A 19,513-nucleotide genomic window follows, 5' to 3' on the forward strand; every position below is an offset into this window, starting at 1 on the left:
CCATCAGCCGGAAGACGTCCACTGCTGGACAAAGGCCACCCCCAAAGATTCGACACGACGATCGGTCCTGCGCTGCCCTCATCCAACGTAGTCCGGCGATCGAGACCAGATCGGTCCATCTTGGGGGGGGCCTACCACCACTGCTTCTTCCGGTAAGTGGTCTCCATTTGAGGACTTTACTGCCCCAACGACCATCTGTCCGTCAAACTATGTGAGCTACCCACTGCCACTTCAGTTTCGCAATCATTTGCACAATGTCGGTAACTTTGGTTCTCGTACGGATCTCCTCATTTCTGTTCACCCAAGACCCACCAGGACTAGTCAAATAGCCACCCTCTTCAAATAAATAAAAATTGTGTCTGTCAGGTGATGGTGAACGAGGCGTGTGACCGGCCGCTGGTGGAAGCCCGCGGCGGGGCGGTGCGAGTGGACACGGGCACGGGCGCCGTGCTGCTGCGGCCGCACTACCTGCTGCTGTTACTGCGGGCCGCCAAGCACATGGAGCGGGAGCCGGTCGGTCATACATTCCCTCTTCTTGGGAAAAAACGTCCCACATTTTCGTGTCACTAATATTATTATTATTTAACGTAATCCGTAAATGTTTTACCCTCATGCGCGCAAAGAAGTTTCACTTCAAAAAAATTATACGCCATTTACTTATTTATTATTCATTTATTAAGTTTAATGAATAGGGGCTAACATTACGGTTTTTCCGCAGGTAAATCCGCCAAACATAACAGTTTCCATGTTCGCAAATTACTACTGTGTACTTTGCTAGCTTTTTTTTTATTAGGTTCACTAAACGGGATACACTCTAAATAGTGTATAAAACAGAATAATAACTTAAGCTATAGATGAACACAATTAAACCCCATAGTGCCCAAGCCAATAATCTGCTTTTTTTAGAAGAAGTCTTCTGAATCTAGGGACTGAGACATTTAATCGAGAACATCTGAATTACCTTCACAGCTTACATAAATTGGTAAAATTTACACGGTTTATAGATTTATAAAGAATGTCGTCAATCCTTCTTTTTTATAATGCCTTATTTATTTTATTATTTTCTCTTTGTAAAATTTGTTTATTATAAGAACCTCCAATCCCTGCATATTATTTTAAGTGCATCCAAACTGGTATCTAAAAACTATAGTGTACTAAGTAAGGCAACCAGTGTTAGGCATTTATTAATGGTGCTAATACGGCCTCATATGTAGTACTGTTCTCATCTCTGGGCGGACGCTCTTCAGTACAAGCTTCATCCATTTAACTGCATACAACGAAGAACGGCTCGTTCCAGCCGCCAGTCCGGCAGCCAGAGAATCTCCCACCTCATACATGCAACAGGTGTACACGTGATACGTGTACAGTGTGTTGCCGTGACTCTGGTGTCTGCATGGTGTCCAGTTTGGTAGCTTACGGAAACCACGGTGTGGCGGCGCGACTGCTTGTGCCATCGTGTTGTCCCGGTGAAATATAGCTCTAACAACTGATCATACACCAACTATCTGATTGGTTATTCATATTGCGGTCATCAACCACCAATGGCCCTGCCTACTGCGCTAGAGGTCCTGGATTCGAATCCCGGTAGGTGCAAACATTTATATGATGAATATGAATGTATGTTTAAGTACGTATATTGTATTAAATATATCGTTGTCTTGTACCCATAGTACAGGCTATGCCTAGTTTGGGGCAAGTTTATTTGTATAAGAGTGTGTCAATATTAATATTATTTCAATATATCGGTGTGGTGTTACAGGAGCTGGAGTGGGAGGAGGTGGAGTGGAACGTGTCGGGCGAGTCCGCGGCGGGCCGGCGCCGCGTGCGCGGCTCGTGCGTGGGCGTGGTACTGGCGGCGCTGCGGGCGCTGCTGCGGGCCGCTCACCCGCGCCGGGCCTTCAACGCCGCGCACGCCGCCGCCGCGCACACGCTGAGACACCTGCTCGACGCCTGCAAGGTGACTATGACATATTTAAATACAACACTTTTATCTACACCCATGCATTAAATCCTATATTAAAGTTTCTAAAACAGTTAGCTTATTGCCAACATTAAAACACCCAATGTCATCTAAACGAGTGTTGTAATGAAATTCAGTACAACATTACAACACTCGTTTGGATGATGTAACTCTTTTTTAATTTTAACAGTAAGCTAACTGTTTCAGAATGTATTATAGAGGATTCACATTATGGGTGTAGATAAAGTCTTGTATGCAACTGTTGATAATTAGGTATTAAAACACACATGTGTTACTCGGCTTCACCTCGTGTGATTAACCAACATTCATGTTTTAATACCCCATATTATACAACAGTTGCATAAATAACTATTAAAGGGTAAAAACGCTTATAATTGTAACTGTTTTTAACATTAGATGTTTGCGTAAAAGTTACAGTTTCATTTAAGGCGAGGTATTCCCAATACATTAGGCAAAAATCGCTCGAACGTATATCTGTAAGATTTGATAGGTACACATAGACACGGGCATGGCTGAGACACGAACTGAGCGATGCGGGTCAACGACCCCCACTCCGGAAGCACCGCGTAATATTTTTTAAAACTTACAGTTGCGCCAGAGTACGAAATACTGTGATATTTTTTATGCATTTTTGAAGTGAAACTTCTTTATCGACGTATGAGAGAAATGTTATATTACGCTCAAAATTATGATTTCAACATTATGGATATCGTTTCCGAGGTTCTCGAGACTGCATTGAACGAATTTGGGATCATTTTTGAAATTCAAGTTGGCCGCCATGCAAAATTATGATTATAACAATATGGATATCGTATCCGAGGTTCTCGAGGGTGCAAAGAACAAATTTGGGATCATTTTTGAACTCCAAGATGGCCGCGTTGCAAAATTATGATTTGAACAATATGGGTATCGTATCCGAGGTATTTTAAGGTTGCAAAAAACGAATTTGGGATTTTGCTAAGTGGCCATCTTGGATTTAAAAATGATCCCAAGATCGTTCTCTGCACTCTCGAGAATCTTAGATACGATACCCATATTGTTGAAATCATAATTGTGCGCGGTGGCCATCTTGGATTTAAAAAATTATCCCAAATTCATTCTCTGCACCCTCGAGAACCTCGGATACGATACCCATATTGTCGAAACCATAATTTTGCGCGGCGGCCATCTTGGATTTAATAAATGATTCCAAAATCGTTCTCTGCACCCTCGAGAACCTCGGATACGATATACATATTGTTGAAATCATAAATTTGTGCGGCGGCCATCTTTGATTTCTAACTTCCTTAAAGGCATAAGTTTCAAAATGACATTATGTACATTTTATTTTAGTACTTCCGACTTCCATTTACCTATTATATTTTAACAAAATACGCTGCCGCATCATCATCATTTTATTACTATGATTCCTCAATTTGTACTTGTTTGCAAAATCTTACGCAAGGCCTCAGCTCGAGAGAAATGAACACAGTACCGTCCTTGACAGTGGTCACGGGCGTACCACTGGTTTGAGCGAGCATGCAATCAAGGCGTCGCGTTTGGTTTCTTACGAAAAAAAAAATTATATAAAATAATTCACAAAGCTTATATTGATAAAACCAACGAAGAAATTTTATAAATACTAATAAACTATCAAATAAAATTAGTTTTGTATAGCTATCATAGTTTTATGATAATATAGAACAATTCAAATAAAAAAGCCTATTTTTCAAAAAATAAATCTATCGAGTTTTCGAAACTGCCATAATTTACATAAAGAAATGAAGATAAACATGTTAAAAAATTGGAACCGTAGTATTTGTAGAAGTATTTTAAGTAGATTTTCAAAAATGTTAGTTTTTAGGACTATAGCACCTTAAGTTAACCCGACGTGTCTCGTTTTCAGAAGAATTGATGCTTATTTAGTTGCACAGTATTTGAACTGAACTTGAATTGAACTGAAACTGCCGATTAGAATTTAACTCATGTTTAATAAATGTAACTATGATATTTGGTTATTGCAAACTTTAAAATTCTTTTTGTATAATATATTTCTCTGTGTAGGGGCTAATGCTTTAACCTTTCAAACATTTGGTATAGAATGGTAAAGTGGAACGATGAGCTATGATAAATAAAACTGTTCCTATTAGGGCTTCCAATCCCGCAATACCGAGTTATGAGTCGTGAGTCAGCATTAAAAAATACATACAACTTCAAATTTTCACCCATCTACGATCAACAATTACTTTTGTATATATGCGATTTTAATATCGGCAATACAACGTTTGCTGGGTCAGCTAGTTTCATTATAAAAATTAAAATGCACTCGTTTATGAATCGTGGCAAATTACAATGAATATGCTTACAACAATATTATGTACGGTTTATAACTCGTACACTCTAGTTTTAGTTTTTAACTCACTTTTAGATTTATAAAGTAATCATAAGCGAAATTAGCATGTAGTGTTTACACAAATAAAATTTGTAAAACAAAATTTTATGAACGATGCGGGACTCGAACCCACGACCTGCGTCGTTCCATGCCGGTGCTCTTACCAACTGAGCTAACCGTTCGAGTACCGCCTCGCTACAAAATTCTGTTTGCTTTGTTCAACTCTCAGATTGTGGCTTCATAAAATTTTGTTTTTCAAATTTTATTTGTGTATTAATCCTAGAAGTGAGGGTTATCACTTTAAAAATATAACAAATTATGTAGTGTATATCTTTAAATGATTTTTCATACCCTGTGCATGTAACTTAAATTGTTAATAGTTTAAGAAATATTTTTATGGAAAATCACTGGTTAAATAAATAAAATAAATTTTGTAATTATATTCATGCATGAGCAATATAGTACTCTTTTGGCTTTGTGTTAATTTATTTTTTCAATTATATGACTTGTTATAGCTGTTGGTCTTTCTATAAAAATAATATATATAATAATAATATATATAGCATACTAGCTGACCCAGCAAACGTTGTATTGCCGATATTAAAATCGCGATACAAAAGTAACTTTTGACTACGGCATATACTGTTGATCGTAGATGGGTGAAAATTTGAAGTTGTATATATTTTGAATGCTGAATCATAATCAAACAAATTGAAAAAAAAATGTCAAAAAAAAATAAAAAAAAATATTCGTGTGGACACCCTTAACATTTAGGCGTATGAAAAATAGATGTTGGCCGAGTCTCAGACCTACTCAATATGCTCACAAAATTTCATGAGAATCAGTCAAGCCGTTTCGGAGGAGTACGGGAACGAAAATTGTGACACGAGAATTGTATATATAAGATAAACGACGATGATACAGAAAACGTTCTTAAAAATAAAGCTATCAATTATTAACACTTATTTAATCTTGTGCACAGTACGACATACTAACAAAGACTTAATAAAAAAAATACACACACGCAAACATATATACACACACACACGCACACATACCTCTTTTTAGTGGGTTTGCTAATTATGTTTAATAATGTATAACCTTTCGGAAGGACCTAGCCTTTGCAACTCAGGGTATCCTATCGCAGAGGGTGCACAAAACATTCTGTACCATATATTATTAGTCTTGAATAAATGATTATTATTATTATTATTGTATGTTTCAGGAGCGTTTCCTGAACACAGAGAGCGGGCCCCTGTCGGAGGAATGCAGCAACACGCTGGTAGATGTGACTCGCGCGCTGCTCGGGTCGCCACCCCTCCTGGGGGACGTGGCGCTCTTGGCCGATTTTCTGCTGCTCATGCATCAGGTTTGTAATGATAAAGTGACATATTTGGTGCAGTGTGTAGGAGTGGGTAATTTAATAAAACTGTTACATCTGTATTTTAAACTTTCCACACTTTGAATTGCAATATAAAAATTAAAAGACAATTAGGGCAGCGTTGCCCCTTACAATTTCCAATCAATAATGTGTCCTCGAACTGAGCGCTCTGACTTATATAGGGCACGACCGTCTACCGTAAAGATGCTACCTAACTGTTAGTTAGCACTACTGCAGTGCCAACTAACTAACACGAATTAAATTAACTAAAGATCTGAATATAATATGCTATTATTGTTGTTTCTAATTATAGTGATAATTATATTAAATAGTATTTAAATATTAACAGTAGTTAGATGAATGTTATTATTAATTGGGATACCATAAGACAGTTCATGACGTTGGTAGCGCCTGTAAACACATCAAGCTGACACATGTTAATCCTATACTGTGATATTTTTTTATTTTTTTACTAGCTGACCCGGCAAACGTTGTTTTGCCATATAAAATGTATTGATCTTTTCCTTGCTAGTTGATAAGAGATGGCGCTAGTTGTATTCATTAGTAACAATCACACTTCTTTTATATTTTGTATAATTCAGACTATAGTTTTATAAATTATAGCCTATTTGTTATTCTGGTGTGTAAGCTATATTATTGTAAAGTTTCATCAAAATCTATTCAGTAGATTTTGCGTTAAAGAAGTTCAAACATACATCCAGACATACAAACTTTCACATTTATAATATTAGTAGGATTCAATAGAAACAAACGGTCACATTCATAAATTGATTACATAAACCGGATATTAAATCTAGACCTAAAGTTCCCTAATTTTTAAAACAGCCAATACAGATATGAAAATTAGTAAAAGATACAACTAATAATATTTTTCTAAATTTGGTTACGAGTTTTTAAATGTATTGTGACAGCATTTTTAAATGAAGCTAATGATATAAACATGGAAAGGTCTAAGTGGCAAAGTTCGGTATTCATATAATTCACACTCTCTTCTGATAAAACAGTTTTTAACATAAATGGTCCTGCTATGCGGAATGCTGAATAACGGTTTATTAACACATTTACGCTCATATCTACGGGGTACTATACATGTTGTGTTAGGCTGGAACATCAATCACGTTATTGAAAATTTTGAAAAATAATATAGAATCAAAATAATTGCGACGAAACTGTAAAGACATAACGTTGAATTTTTTGATTGAAGTCTCATAGTCCACATATTCGTGATTAAATCTTTAAAGCCACGTATTCACTAGTAAACATTTGTTGATAAACTGTTTATGAAACTTGGCCGTCCACACTTGTCAGTTGTTCACAGGATGTCGCCCGAGGAGGTAGTGATGCTCTCTGCTGCTTACATAACAATTCACAAGAGCATTAATCGAAAAAAAAAAGAAGAAAAGGTGGTGGATTCGAAACTATTTGTTGAATAGAAGTTATGTATTTAATGACCTCCGCGGATTTGATGGATCATTTCAGAACTTCACCAGACTGTCACCAACTGACTTTTGTTTATAAACTAGATGTTTCGTCTTGCTCTCCACACGTAGTGGGGAGCACGGCAACACGTATCATAAACAATGTTTCATCACCTATGTTTCTGAACTGTTTATAAACTGTTTACAGAGATGATGAAACATTAAGAAACATTGTTTGTGAACAGTTTATAAACAGTGTTTTTTAACAAATTTTTATTAATGAATACGTGGCTTTATCCAGACATCTAACAAACTTTTTTTGAACACTTTCTATTCTATCGATATGTTTACTATATTTTAGTAATGTTTATTTATAAAGTCGCGACCGTTGCTCAAGCACGACTCTTCAATCAATTGACAGGCGAGCGACACGTTCATCACTCACTCCCGGGCCAACTTCTACTTTCTGGTGAGTACGGCCACGCCCGAGGCTACCGACTTCAACATCCTCCAGCTGCTGGGCAAGCGCAACAAGAAGCGACGCTCGTCTGCGGGCCGGCGGGACCTCGTGGACCGCTCCAGCGCCTCCAGTGTCTCCAACGAGGACGCGCCAGGGGAAGAAGAGGACGGGCTCGATGCCGCCGCCGACTGCAAGCAGATCAAGACACAGCTCAACTCACACATCAAGGACAGCAGGTTGGTCACTACTTATAATACTGAACAAATATGTTCGATTGGTGATTATGATTCTCATAGGAATAAATTTCTTGCCTCGCACAGCCACTTTGTGGAATCACTTCCCGGCTGCTGTTTTCCCGAACAGATACGACCTAGGGACCTTCAAGAAAAAAACTTACTCCCACCTTAAAGGCCGGAACGCATCTCGCGACACCTGTTGTTGCAATTCTCCATGGGTGGTTGCACCTCTCCCCATCCCGTGAGCCTCTTGCCCGTTTGCCCCCTCTTATATAAAAAGAAAAACCAGAATTTCTGTGCGGAAATCTTGAGCGGCACTGCATTGTAATGGATAGGCCGTATTAATTACGAATAGCTAAACGTCCTGCTCGTCTCGTCCTTTAGTGTCATAAAAAAAGGAATTGATATGTGCTACGGCAACGATTTCGACTTGTGTCAAACCGACTAACAAAAATACGCACAACGTGTGCGCACTACAACAAGAAGACGGGTTTCTTTTTCTTGTCCATAAACGCAGCAGTTGTGGTAACTATCTCATTTCCAATATTTTTGAATTTTTAGCGTTTTCTACTACTTTTCCCCAGATATTATAATGTCAATTTAATGACAATATTGCCTTGTTGTTCAACAATTTCATACAAAATGTAGGTTGGCTTTCTGGGTATTAGTTTACTCAAACACTGGACTAATTTATGCTGTATTAGCGTCAATGCTCCATTTTTCAAGGGAACTTTGTTTTTTTTGTAGGTTATTTTATTATATTATTACTATATTTTAAATTAAAATACGGGACGAGATGAGAAGGAAGTTCAGCTGATAGTAATCCCTGCCCATTACAATGCAGTGCCGGTCAGGATTCTTGAAAAGCCCAAAAATTCTGAGCGGCGCTACAGTTGCGCTCGTCACCTTGAGACATAAGATGTTAAGTCTCATTTGCCCAGTAATTTCCCTAGCTACGGCGCCCTTCAGACCGAAACACAGCAATGTCCAACATGACTGCTTCACGGTAGAAATAGACGCCACTGTGGTTCCCATAATCTAGCCTGCATCCTGTACAAAGCAGCCTCCCACTGGAATCTACTATCCGTAATGATAATAATTCATGAAGCTTTTGCAGTAAAGTAAAACATTTAATCTTTCAAAATTCATCTCTTCATACTCTTTGGTTGATTGGAAAGAAAACAAATAACTGGGTACAAAGCTGATTGTCATCCCTGCATGAGCGACTATTCTATCAAAGATTTTTTTGATAAAGAAAAATATATTTAAATTGCAAGACCTCTTTTCAATACATCCCGGCCTAATCGTGGAATGTACTCTTAGATTGCCTTAAGTACACCTTCCCCAATACGTGCTGAGAATGAGAAATTCCGAATCACGAATTAACACAATTAATAATTTCATGACTGGAGCTCAGGAAAACAGAGTTGGGTTGGATTTGATAGAGCAATATCCAGATATACCAAAATTCTTTATACAAAACGACGAAAGTGTTAGGTGTGTAAATGAGTTTAAAATTATGACTTTGAATTAGAAAAGTGAAAATGAGTTGCCGATCCTGCACTCCATTTGCACTTAAGTGCCGCACCTTATTAATATACCGGTATCCTGCTCTGTTTCAATGTCAATTCCTTTCAAACAATTCTCCTCGACCAACATATGAAAAATAAATGAATCCAAACTATAGACTAAGCTATACTTATGCCATGCCAAACCGATGTCTAGTTACTATGTAACTAGACATCGGTTTGGCATGGCCAACATGAGACAAATAATGTCCTATATTATATAGGTATATAATATAACACAAGTGTTCTTTCACTGTCATTTTAACATCGTAAACACAACATCGCACCATATTTCCTTCGATTCTACTTAAAATTGTCACTGATGTTGAATAAATAGTGGATGTTTTACACGTTTCACAACAATAATAGCTATTTTTATAGACGCAAATAAAAGTAAACAAAATATCTGAGCAGCGCTGTCAAATTTGTTTAGCAAACCGGGTGTGCTGACCTTGAAAAAACCGGCACGCATGGCGAAACAAAAATCTAATCGCTCTATCTCATTTCTTTACATAAGACTTCGCATACGTTTTTCTTTATATCGTGTGAGTGAGACGGAAGATATCAATTAGTCTCGTTACTATACCTGATCTATGATTTAAACCCAATTAGTAGTAATAATACACTAGTGACAATGTTTGACACCTTTTTTTTTCAAAAAAATATGGATCAGGTCAGGTCGTAAAGAATTAGGCCGACGCGCTTGGGGGAAAGTCAACTCACCCACTAAAACGCACTGAATAAACTATTGTCGAGGCTAGTTATTGCAGTGTTTGTAGATAAGGGCTGGGTGTGTATTTTGATCTTAGATCATTTAAACGATAGAGATAGATTATGACAGCTATGAAAACGTCGAAAAAATTTGAGTTCAGAGTTAACCTTTATTTTGAGCAATTCACGCACACTAACACAAAGTGTCATACATATCGCGAGTGTAAGACGTAGCTTGTCACGCACACTAAAGTAATAAACCTGGCCAGTTTGTATCGGAGACAATAGCAAGAGACTCCATCTAGATGTATTAATTATATAAGGTGTTCATCATTAAAATATCCCAGGTTTGTCTGATGATAGCTAATATTAAGAAATTGTGTTCTTAATTTTCTCTACTCAACGGTCGTTGCACTTTTAATCAAGATATATATTGACGCATAAAACATTGTTATTTTGCTAAATAGTAATACTGTGTTGAGGATGCCTCCTCCTCGTATTCCATGGCGTTAAAGTAACTCTCAACTGTATAACTTCATACACTTGTAATGTTTTTGTATTGGAAAATTTAATGATTTTATCTGCTGTAACATTCATTCAACAACATCTCAATTTCAGGAAAAGTATCTCATCGATGTCGGAAAACTCGGAGTTGACGGGTGGTAAGTGGATGTTCAAGTCAATAATATTTGTTTATGAAGGATTTGGGAATCTAGATTAGATAGAAAATAGATATTTCAACAATTTTAATAGCTGTCTATGCTCTATTATCAAATATACCTCTGTAAATAAATACTAACTCTGTTCTTATGGTGTTAGTTTGTATATACTTTTAATATAGTACAGCAGTACAATATTCGAATTATTCATTTTGTTGTCTACATTTAGAACTGAAATATATTGTGTAGTGTGTATATCGCAGATAGAGGGAGCGGCGGTAGCGGGGTGACGGGAGAGGTGGAGTTGGAGGGGGGAGAGAGTGACCAGTTAGGGGACTACGACGTGATCGACGAGGAAGAGTTGAGCACCGCCACGAATGATGCGTACACGGGTGCGCTGTACCGAGAGGTGAGGAGCAGGGTTCTGGTGTTGGTGCTGTTGAACATAAATGCGAACCGAACCGAAATGAAAGCGTGGAGAATGCGAACCGAAGCGGAGACGTCGAACTACAAAGTAGGACACTGACCTGTATATATATATATCACTGGAGAGGCTGTTCCATATGTTTGACGATAATTTTTTGTGCCTGTTGCGAAGAACGTACTAAAGCTCTGAAGTATTTTTGCATTTTGAATTAATTTCGTTCGTTTTTTATACTTCTAGAATCAATGTCATAAAGTACACAATTTTTATTGTAAATAGTTTCCCACCATCTATCAATGTTTGCTGAGGTTGTCATCACTAGTTGTAGTACCGCAGACTCTCGCTACACGGACAACAGCTCCAAAATGGTGAATATGAAACAGGCACAAAAGCACTTTGACAGCCTCCAGTCCAGTGGTATATGTAGAGGAGAGTAGTACACAACCGTCGTGCTTCGCTCTTGCTTCGCGTCTCTCATTCTCTCTCTGTTTGACGTCAGTCATACAAAGCCAACTATTACAACTATCTCGCTCACGCCTCGCTTCGCGCGCTCGCCTTTTCATTGACCTGGCGTGACACGCCTTTCGGTTCGCCACGTTTTCGGTTCGCTGCCTTTTTGATAATAGCTTAGTTAATATACGCGATAAGCGGCGATGTATGAGAGGTACTGTCTTACGATTGAGTTTACTATTGCTTGTATTAAAAATAAATTAAATACCTTAGATACTACAGTGTCTGAAGACGAAGGTTTCAATCAGTGTGTGTTGCCAGTGATGACTTACGGTACACAGACGTGGTCGCTAGCTATGGGCCTTATGAGAAAGCTCATGGTCGCTCAGAGGGTAATATGCTGGAAGTTTCTCTGCGAGATCGAACCAGAAATGAGGAGATCCGAAGGAGAACCACAATCACCGGCATAGCCTAAATGATTCCGAAAGTGAAGTTTAAGATCGACGGAATACGTTGGACAAGGGCAGTGCAGGACCGATCGTACTGGAGATCTTAGGGGGAGGATTTTGTCTTTCGTTGATGATGATTTCTTGTATTAATTCATGAGTATAGTCGTATTAATTAATAAGTATTTTTGACTTGGAGGCGGGCGTCCGCGCGGGTGCTGAGCCTGGATGGAGCGCGTGCGAGGGTCTACTGCTACTACTGAGGGACGCGCTACGAGCCACGCCTGCCGACCAGCTACCACAGGTACACTAAGACCAAAACTCTTAAATGTCACTTATATTATTAAACATTACTCTTAAAGAATACTTTTTGACGTACATTTGGTAACCACCACGGCTTTAGAAACAAATGACGCACTGTGTTAGAAGTCGAGGCACAAAATAGCGGCCAAATGCGAGTCGAACTCGCCCATGAAGAGTTCCGTAGCAGCAAGTAACATAATATAAAAGTTCTATAATAATAATAATATTTGAGTTGATTAATTGATTTATGACGTATTAAAGAAAAACTATTTACTAGATCTCGTTCAAAACGATTTTCGATGGATGTTTGCATGGTAATGTACATAATATATTTTTTTAGTTCTATTATTATCATATTTTTCAAGTTACAGGGGGGGGGGGGGCACATATTGGAAGTGTCTCTCGCTCAAATTATTCAGTTTAGAAAAAATAATATGAGAAACTTTAATATAACTTCATACTACATAAGATTAATTTAAGAGTTCCTTGCAGACTTGAAAGACACACTCTTCAAAATGATGTGTTTACCAACAAAAGAGCACATACATTCCACATTAGTAATAGTTATACAAGACGAGCTTGTAAGCTTTCTAATGAAAAATTTGGAACTTTAGATATTTTTCACTTGCCGTTTGGAAAATTCAAAATTATGATTAAAGAAGCCATATCTAAACATAATTAGCATTAGCACATCTTTCTGTTTTATTTTCATAACGTATTGTTAAGGTTTGTATTGTATAGGTATTATTTTATCACTTTATTTGTATTTTATTAGCAGTATTTATAACAAAGCACTCACATTGTATGTTATTAAGTACTTACACAATTAGTTTATGGAACTAAAGGTCTTCATTAAATAAAATAGTGTAAATTATTTGAATTGTGACCGTTTGTATCCTGAATAAATGAAATACCTAAATAAATAAAAGTAATTGATTGGTTCCAGCCCGTCGGCACCGCGGTCCATCCCGAGCAGATCGTAGTATTGGCCAATCACAGCAGCGCACGCGTGCGGGCCGCCGTCGTGCGACTCGTGTGTGCGCTTGACCACCGACGCACGCATCCGCTCATTTACGTGCATCTCGCCAACCAGGTGCCCCGTCAACACCCGAATATCTAGCTAACTACTCTAATGATACTTGCACTGACCTCTATAAATAACACTGGACATGCTGTTCCATGTGTTTGACAGCAAATTTTTTGTGCCTATTTGAAGCGCCACTCGCGAGTGTCCAGAGAACTAATTTTGACGTATATTTCAAATGGCTGCGAAGGAACGTACAATACTCTGAAGTATTTTTGCATTTTGAATTAATTTCGTTCGTTTTCCGTGTTATTTTTACTTCAAGAATCAACGTAATAAAGTACACAATTAATTTTGTAAATAGTTTTCTTTTGATGTTTGTTTAGCTGTGGTTGTCATCACTAGTTTAAGTACCGCAGACTCTCGCCACATGGCCAACAGCGCCAAAATGTCGAATCAAACAGGCACAAAAGCACTTTGACAGCCGCCAGTCCAGTGATATATAATAGAGGTATACTTCCATAGATCCCGCTGCGTATAAAGAGAATAAATTGGCGATAATATAAAGGGTGCGAAGGGGAGGGAGACGTGTCACATGTCACTGGCGTTAATAGTCGAGATGTTACCAGTTACTTAAACATACAGACATAATTTTACAAAATTCTTGTTTCACAGTATTTGTTACTAGATGGCTAGATTATTTTTTATGAAATTGTATTTGTGGCAGGTCTGATAATCGGGCGTAATCGATTTTTAATACTAATTCCTTCAAATATATAAATCATTCGAAAATATATACACTAGGGTCTAGATCTAAGAAGCATAGATGTTAAGTATAATGGTTGATTTTGTATTAGTTAATAGTTAATTGACAAAAAAATTGATATTTCAAGTGGTTGAAAATATTAGGATTACCTCGCGTAATTTTCCTCATTACTGAGGGTCGTGACTCCCCCGCTCTCCCCCTTGCGATGTCCCTCCATCTGCTGCGATCCTTAGCTTCATGAAGGGCATTGTGGAAGTCGATATTCAGAGAAGTTCGTATTTGGTCCGACCATCTCTTGGGACGTTAGTCAACTTGCCTGTCACCATCAACTGTTCAAGATTATGACCCTCTTTACGAGCAATACGTCCGAAGAATTTCAGCATTCTACGAAGGTGTATAGTGGAAAGTCTAGTTTTGACATTGAGCTCTCTCAGAATAGACAGCATTTTTCTCTAGCTCCACATTTCAAAGTCGTCTATTCGGTCTCTGTCGGCCTTTTTCAACTGAATATGGAGAAAACTAGCGAAGTCACCAATTTGGTTTTAGTTTTACGCGTGATGTTACGGTCTCTCCACATCTTATGCAACTGGGACATTGCATTTTTGGCCATCCCTATACGTCTCCTTCTCTCTTTTTCGCATGCTTCTTTATGACGACTTTAAAATATTTTCAATACATGAGACTATACTTATTATTAAGATTATAATATATTTTATTTAATATAATCAGATATGCCAGTACGAGGGTAGCGCCGAGGTCGGCGAGGCTTGCGCGGCGCTACTCACAGGGCGGGATGTGCCGCTACACGACCAGACACATGTGAGTGTACCGGGCCGATGAGCCAAAAATTACACCAGTACTTATTACTTTCCCTTGCCATAGTTTCTCATTGCTATGAATCTTGCTGACGAGAATTAAAAAAAAATATACTACATTAAACGTAGACGGGACGTAAAACTGTTTTAGCCATAGCCGACATAAGCCGGCAGCAAAATCTAATCAAGATCGCCGGAATACGTTGGATGAGGGCAGCAGAGGACCGATCGTCATAAGGATCCTTGGGGGAGGCCTTTGTCCAGCAGTGGACGTCTTCCGGCTGATGATAATGATGAAATTAGTAATGTTTTTAAAGTGATAACCCTAACTTCTAGGATTAATACACAAATTAAATTTGAAAACAAAATTTTATGAACGATGCGGGTCTCGATCGTGAGAGGCCGTAGTTTCGTGTCCCGCATCGTTAATAAAATTTTGTTTTTAAAATTTATTTGTGATGATGAAATTGTTAAAACTACCATAAGTATCGATTGTGAGAAAGTGTGTTTTCCCTGGCATATACATTTGGCTTCTCCTGGTGCCTTTATCTCAGTAGAAATTGGTAATATGTAACATTCTGGTTCGGTGACAGGAGGAGGTGTGGGACGACGTAAGCGACTCGTGGTGCCGGCGTGCGTGCCCGCTACTGGGCGTGTTGCCCGCGTGCATGAGCCACACGCCACTTGCGTGCGCACTGCTCGCCGTACTGGCGCGGCTCATAGATAAGGTATTTTTCTCAAACATACATGAAAATATTGTCATTATTTTCGAACAAAGAACACGCGAGGTATCGTATTTTCTGACAAAGAAAATCAAATCGATTGCAGGAGCGTTTTTTGAATTTTGTACTGGGGTTATTAAATACTCTTTGATTGGATCGCTTTTGTCATTCTTGGCATACCTTAGTCTCTGTGCGTTTGTCCCTGTCGGTACAGATGATAAAAAAAATGGCGGCAAATCTGAAAATTTCTCTTGATTTGTTATTTACATACCTACTTACTTAATAATAATTAAAATGAGTGTCAACGGTTCAGAAAGTGAAATGGAGATTGATTGTACTCCACCAGATTTAAGATCAGAAGCCAAATTGGCAAAGGAAAACCTGCTTCTAGCGAAGTCAAAAGAAAAATACATGAAAGTATATGAAAATTTTATGAGTTGGAAAAACGAGAAAAAAGTGAACACTTTCTCCGAAACAGTATTTTTGGCGTATTTGTAAAAGTAAATAGCCATCAAAAAGCCAAAAATATTATTGGCAATTTATTCCTTGCTGAATTGTACAGTTTATGTTAAAAACGGCATAAACTTTAATAATTATGGGAATTTAACTATTTTTAATTTATATTATATATAAAAAGTGTGTTTTATGCATTCTTTTGAGAAAAGCACTATATTCCTTGGCGGGAAATGGCAATTGCCAGTCTCGTATTTAATGAAGTCCTCGCCTACGGCTCGGCCTTCAAACTCATACTCTACCTGGAATTGCCTACTTCGCTGCCTTTGCCATAATGTACTAATAAATAACGTTATATTTATACGTATAGATCAAATATTAAGTTTATCTAAATTACTCTTTAACAATTTGGAAAGTTTAGGTGGATTATAATAATTATATTTTGGTTATAGAAAAATATGAAAAAATAAATCATGTTTTAAGCATAAATGGTATTTGTTCACTTCTTCAACACCAGAGAAATCACAGGATTGCGAATCACTGACCTTTTAGGAATGCGTAGGTTTTCAATGTACCCATTATCAGTTAGATTAGGTGAATTTAAAATTACTGGGATATGAGTTAAACAATTTTATCGGTACAATGTTGATAAACGGTATTTAATGCAGTTTCAGTTTGATGATGCCCTACGTTCAAATATGTACCAATGAAATAAGCTCACATATAAAGAGGCCTATGTGTTTTAGCATGGTCGAAACACAGCTAACGATGGGATGTGAGGGAGGATGAGAAGGAACTTAAAATATAAAGTAAAATAATATAATTCATAACATTTTGTGTATTAATTTGTAACGAAAAGCGCTAATTTTATGAGACTTTTTATTTTTGTTGAATCATAAAATCGTTGAATCTTCGTGCAGTGTTCGGTGAAGGCGTTGCAAGATGTGGCAGTGGGCGAGACCCTGGTGCGGTGCGTGCGAGCAGCGGGCGGGACCGGGGGCGCTGCAGTCGGCAGCGACGGAGCGGCGGCCGAAGTGCGCTCGCTGCTCGCTCGGCTGACGGTCAAGGTGCTGGCGGGGAACCACTCCACACAGGTCGATATAGAAACTGGACCAATTCAATTATATGTTCACCAAAAACATGTATAGGTTATCTTAAAAAATAGTGTGTGCGTACTTATGTATGCACGCCAGAAGTTATACTTCTTTGGCCTATCAAAGCAGAAATCCTTTTTATTCCTAGTGCTATTTTACGTTTGTAGAAAGAAAAATATTGTAAAATCTTGCAACGATTGCTTTGATAATTAATTATTAAATAATGAATACGGCTGTACGGGCTTTGGACAAAGAAAGCAAAAAAAAACGAATGTCGCAAACGTCAGAAAAGTTTTAGGAACCAACTTCATCCTGTTTAACTTTTGTGTTACAGTGATGCGCGCTCATATTAAAGTTTCACTCTCATCATATTTTCATAACGCGTTTAAAGAAGTATAACTTCAAATACCACTGCACATAATATATAACTAATTATATCCCTTCTTGCGTGAACTCAGGATCTCCTCGCGATTGTCTTCCGAATGTCTGCGCAGAGTTTTAGAATACTTCGGTCACATCGCAAGGAAGGACGATGGAAACCTTGAGAGGCTCATTGTGGTCAGCAAAATAAATGGGAAGAGGCCTCGTGGACACAGTCCAACACGATGGTCCGATCAGATCCGCTCCACCCTCGACTCTACGGTTCACAATGCCTTTCACACCGCCAGAGACAAGAATAGATGGAGAGCGATCATACGTGAGAAAGTGATACAGAGGGGTGGTCACGACCCTCAGTACTGAGGATTACGACGCAGGGAGGAGATCCCTTCCTCCAAACTGCAAGGGAACGTGACTGAAGTGAAAGTTTTCGGCGTCTCTATTCTGGAAAGTAAATAAGTCTGAAAAAACAGGCGTCGCCCGGTTAACATGTGGATGGCACTGCTATAGATACACCTTTAGTGTTAATTAGTTCGTTGTTTCAGACTCGGGAAACATAAAGAAATAAATAAATTTTATATCACATCCATGGAAGAGAAAATGGAAGATAATTTTTATTCCTAAGTAACAAGGTTATGGCATCGGAGTAAATTATTACCTTTTTGAAATATTGCAACGTTTATATTGATATTCTATTATGAACGTATGTTAATTATACTCTTTGTTCCTATCTTCAGGAACCCGTTTTTTTTTAAAGTATAGTCATAGGTTTATCTAAATTTTAATATTTGGCAAACTTAGTATACGAAACACTTTCGATCGCAGATGATAATGGATTTGCACAACATGCTGACGTACGAGGAGCACGAGGCGGCGGGGCGCGGCGATGACGTCACGGAGCGAGACGACCGCCACAGTGGGGGGGAGGGGGAGGAGGGGGAGGGGGAGGGGGTCGTGCGAGCCGCCAGGGACGCTCAGGTAGTGTGCCCTTAGGTATTCATACAGTATTCAACACGCGAGGAAATTTATCAAAATTGGAATATTAATTAATGATAATAATTGAACAGATACGAACTGAGAACATTTTGAATATAAGAAATAATGCTAATGTATGGTAGTAAATGAAACACTAATTAATATAGACATCTCTGCTGAATGACGTAAGTTTAATCATAACTATTTTGCGACCTTCTGGTTATCCACTATCAAAGCTATTAACTAATAATCTCAAATGTCAGTCAGTTCTTCATCATGATCATCAGCTGGCAGACGTCCACTGCAGGACACAGGCATCCCCTAAAGATTTCCACGACGATCGGTCCTGAGCTGCCCTAATCCAACGTATTCCGGCGATCTTGACCAGATCGTCGGTCCATCTTGTGGGGGCTTACCAACACCGCGTTCCGGTACGTGGTTGCATTCGAGGACTTTACTACCCAACGGCCTTCTATCCGTCGAACTATGTGCCCTGCCCACTTCAGTTTCGCAATCATCTCCTACGGATCTCCTCATTTCTGATTCGATCTCTGAGCATATGTCCTCTCCATTGCCTTCTGAGCGACCATGAGCTTTCTCATTAGGTCCATAGTTAGCGACCATGTCTGCGTACCGTAAGTCATCACTGGCAACACACACTTTTTGAAAACCTTCGTCTTCAGTCACTTGGTATAATTTAATTATAATAGCTCTCAAAAGCATTGGAGGTATTTTATCAAGTTGTGGTTGCATTTCATCTCCTACTAGGGGTTTATTATATTATATGGGAGCAAAGGTTACCAGTGGTGTGATGTCTGCCCGCAGGTGTCCATGTTCGTGGCACAGCTGGATCATCT

At 38.5% G+C, this 19,513-nt stretch overlaps 1 protein-coding gene across 1 annotated transcript; it reads left to right on the plus strand.

The window, feature by feature from the left end:
- Nucleotides 1–33: 33 nt before the first annotated feature.
- On the plus strand, nucleotides 34–18,674 carry LOC126968635 (lysosomal-trafficking regulator-like). The gene is made up of 13 exons (XM_050813653.1): nucleotides 34–152; nucleotides 367–513; nucleotides 1,760–1,957; nucleotides 5,578–5,721; nucleotides 7,594–7,868; nucleotides 10,766–10,809; nucleotides 11,070–11,215; nucleotides 12,326–12,430; nucleotides 13,376–13,522; nucleotides 14,949–15,038; nucleotides 15,628–15,762; nucleotides 17,130–17,303; nucleotides 18,507–18,674. Exons 2-13 carry the CDS (start codon nucleotides 370–372, stop codon nucleotides 18,672–18,674), a joined length of 1,770 nt encoding a protein of 589 aa, XP_050669610.1. The 5' UTR covers nucleotides 34–152; nucleotides 367–369.
- The last annotated feature ends 839 nt before the right edge of the window (nucleotides 18,675–19,513 follow it).

Source organism: Leptidea sinapis, chromosome 16, assembly GCF_905404315.1.
Source record: "Leptidea sinapis chromosome 16, ilLepSina1.1, whole genome shotgun sequence".
NCBI lineage: Eukaryota > Metazoa > Arthropoda > Insecta > Lepidoptera > Pieridae > Leptidea > Leptidea sinapis.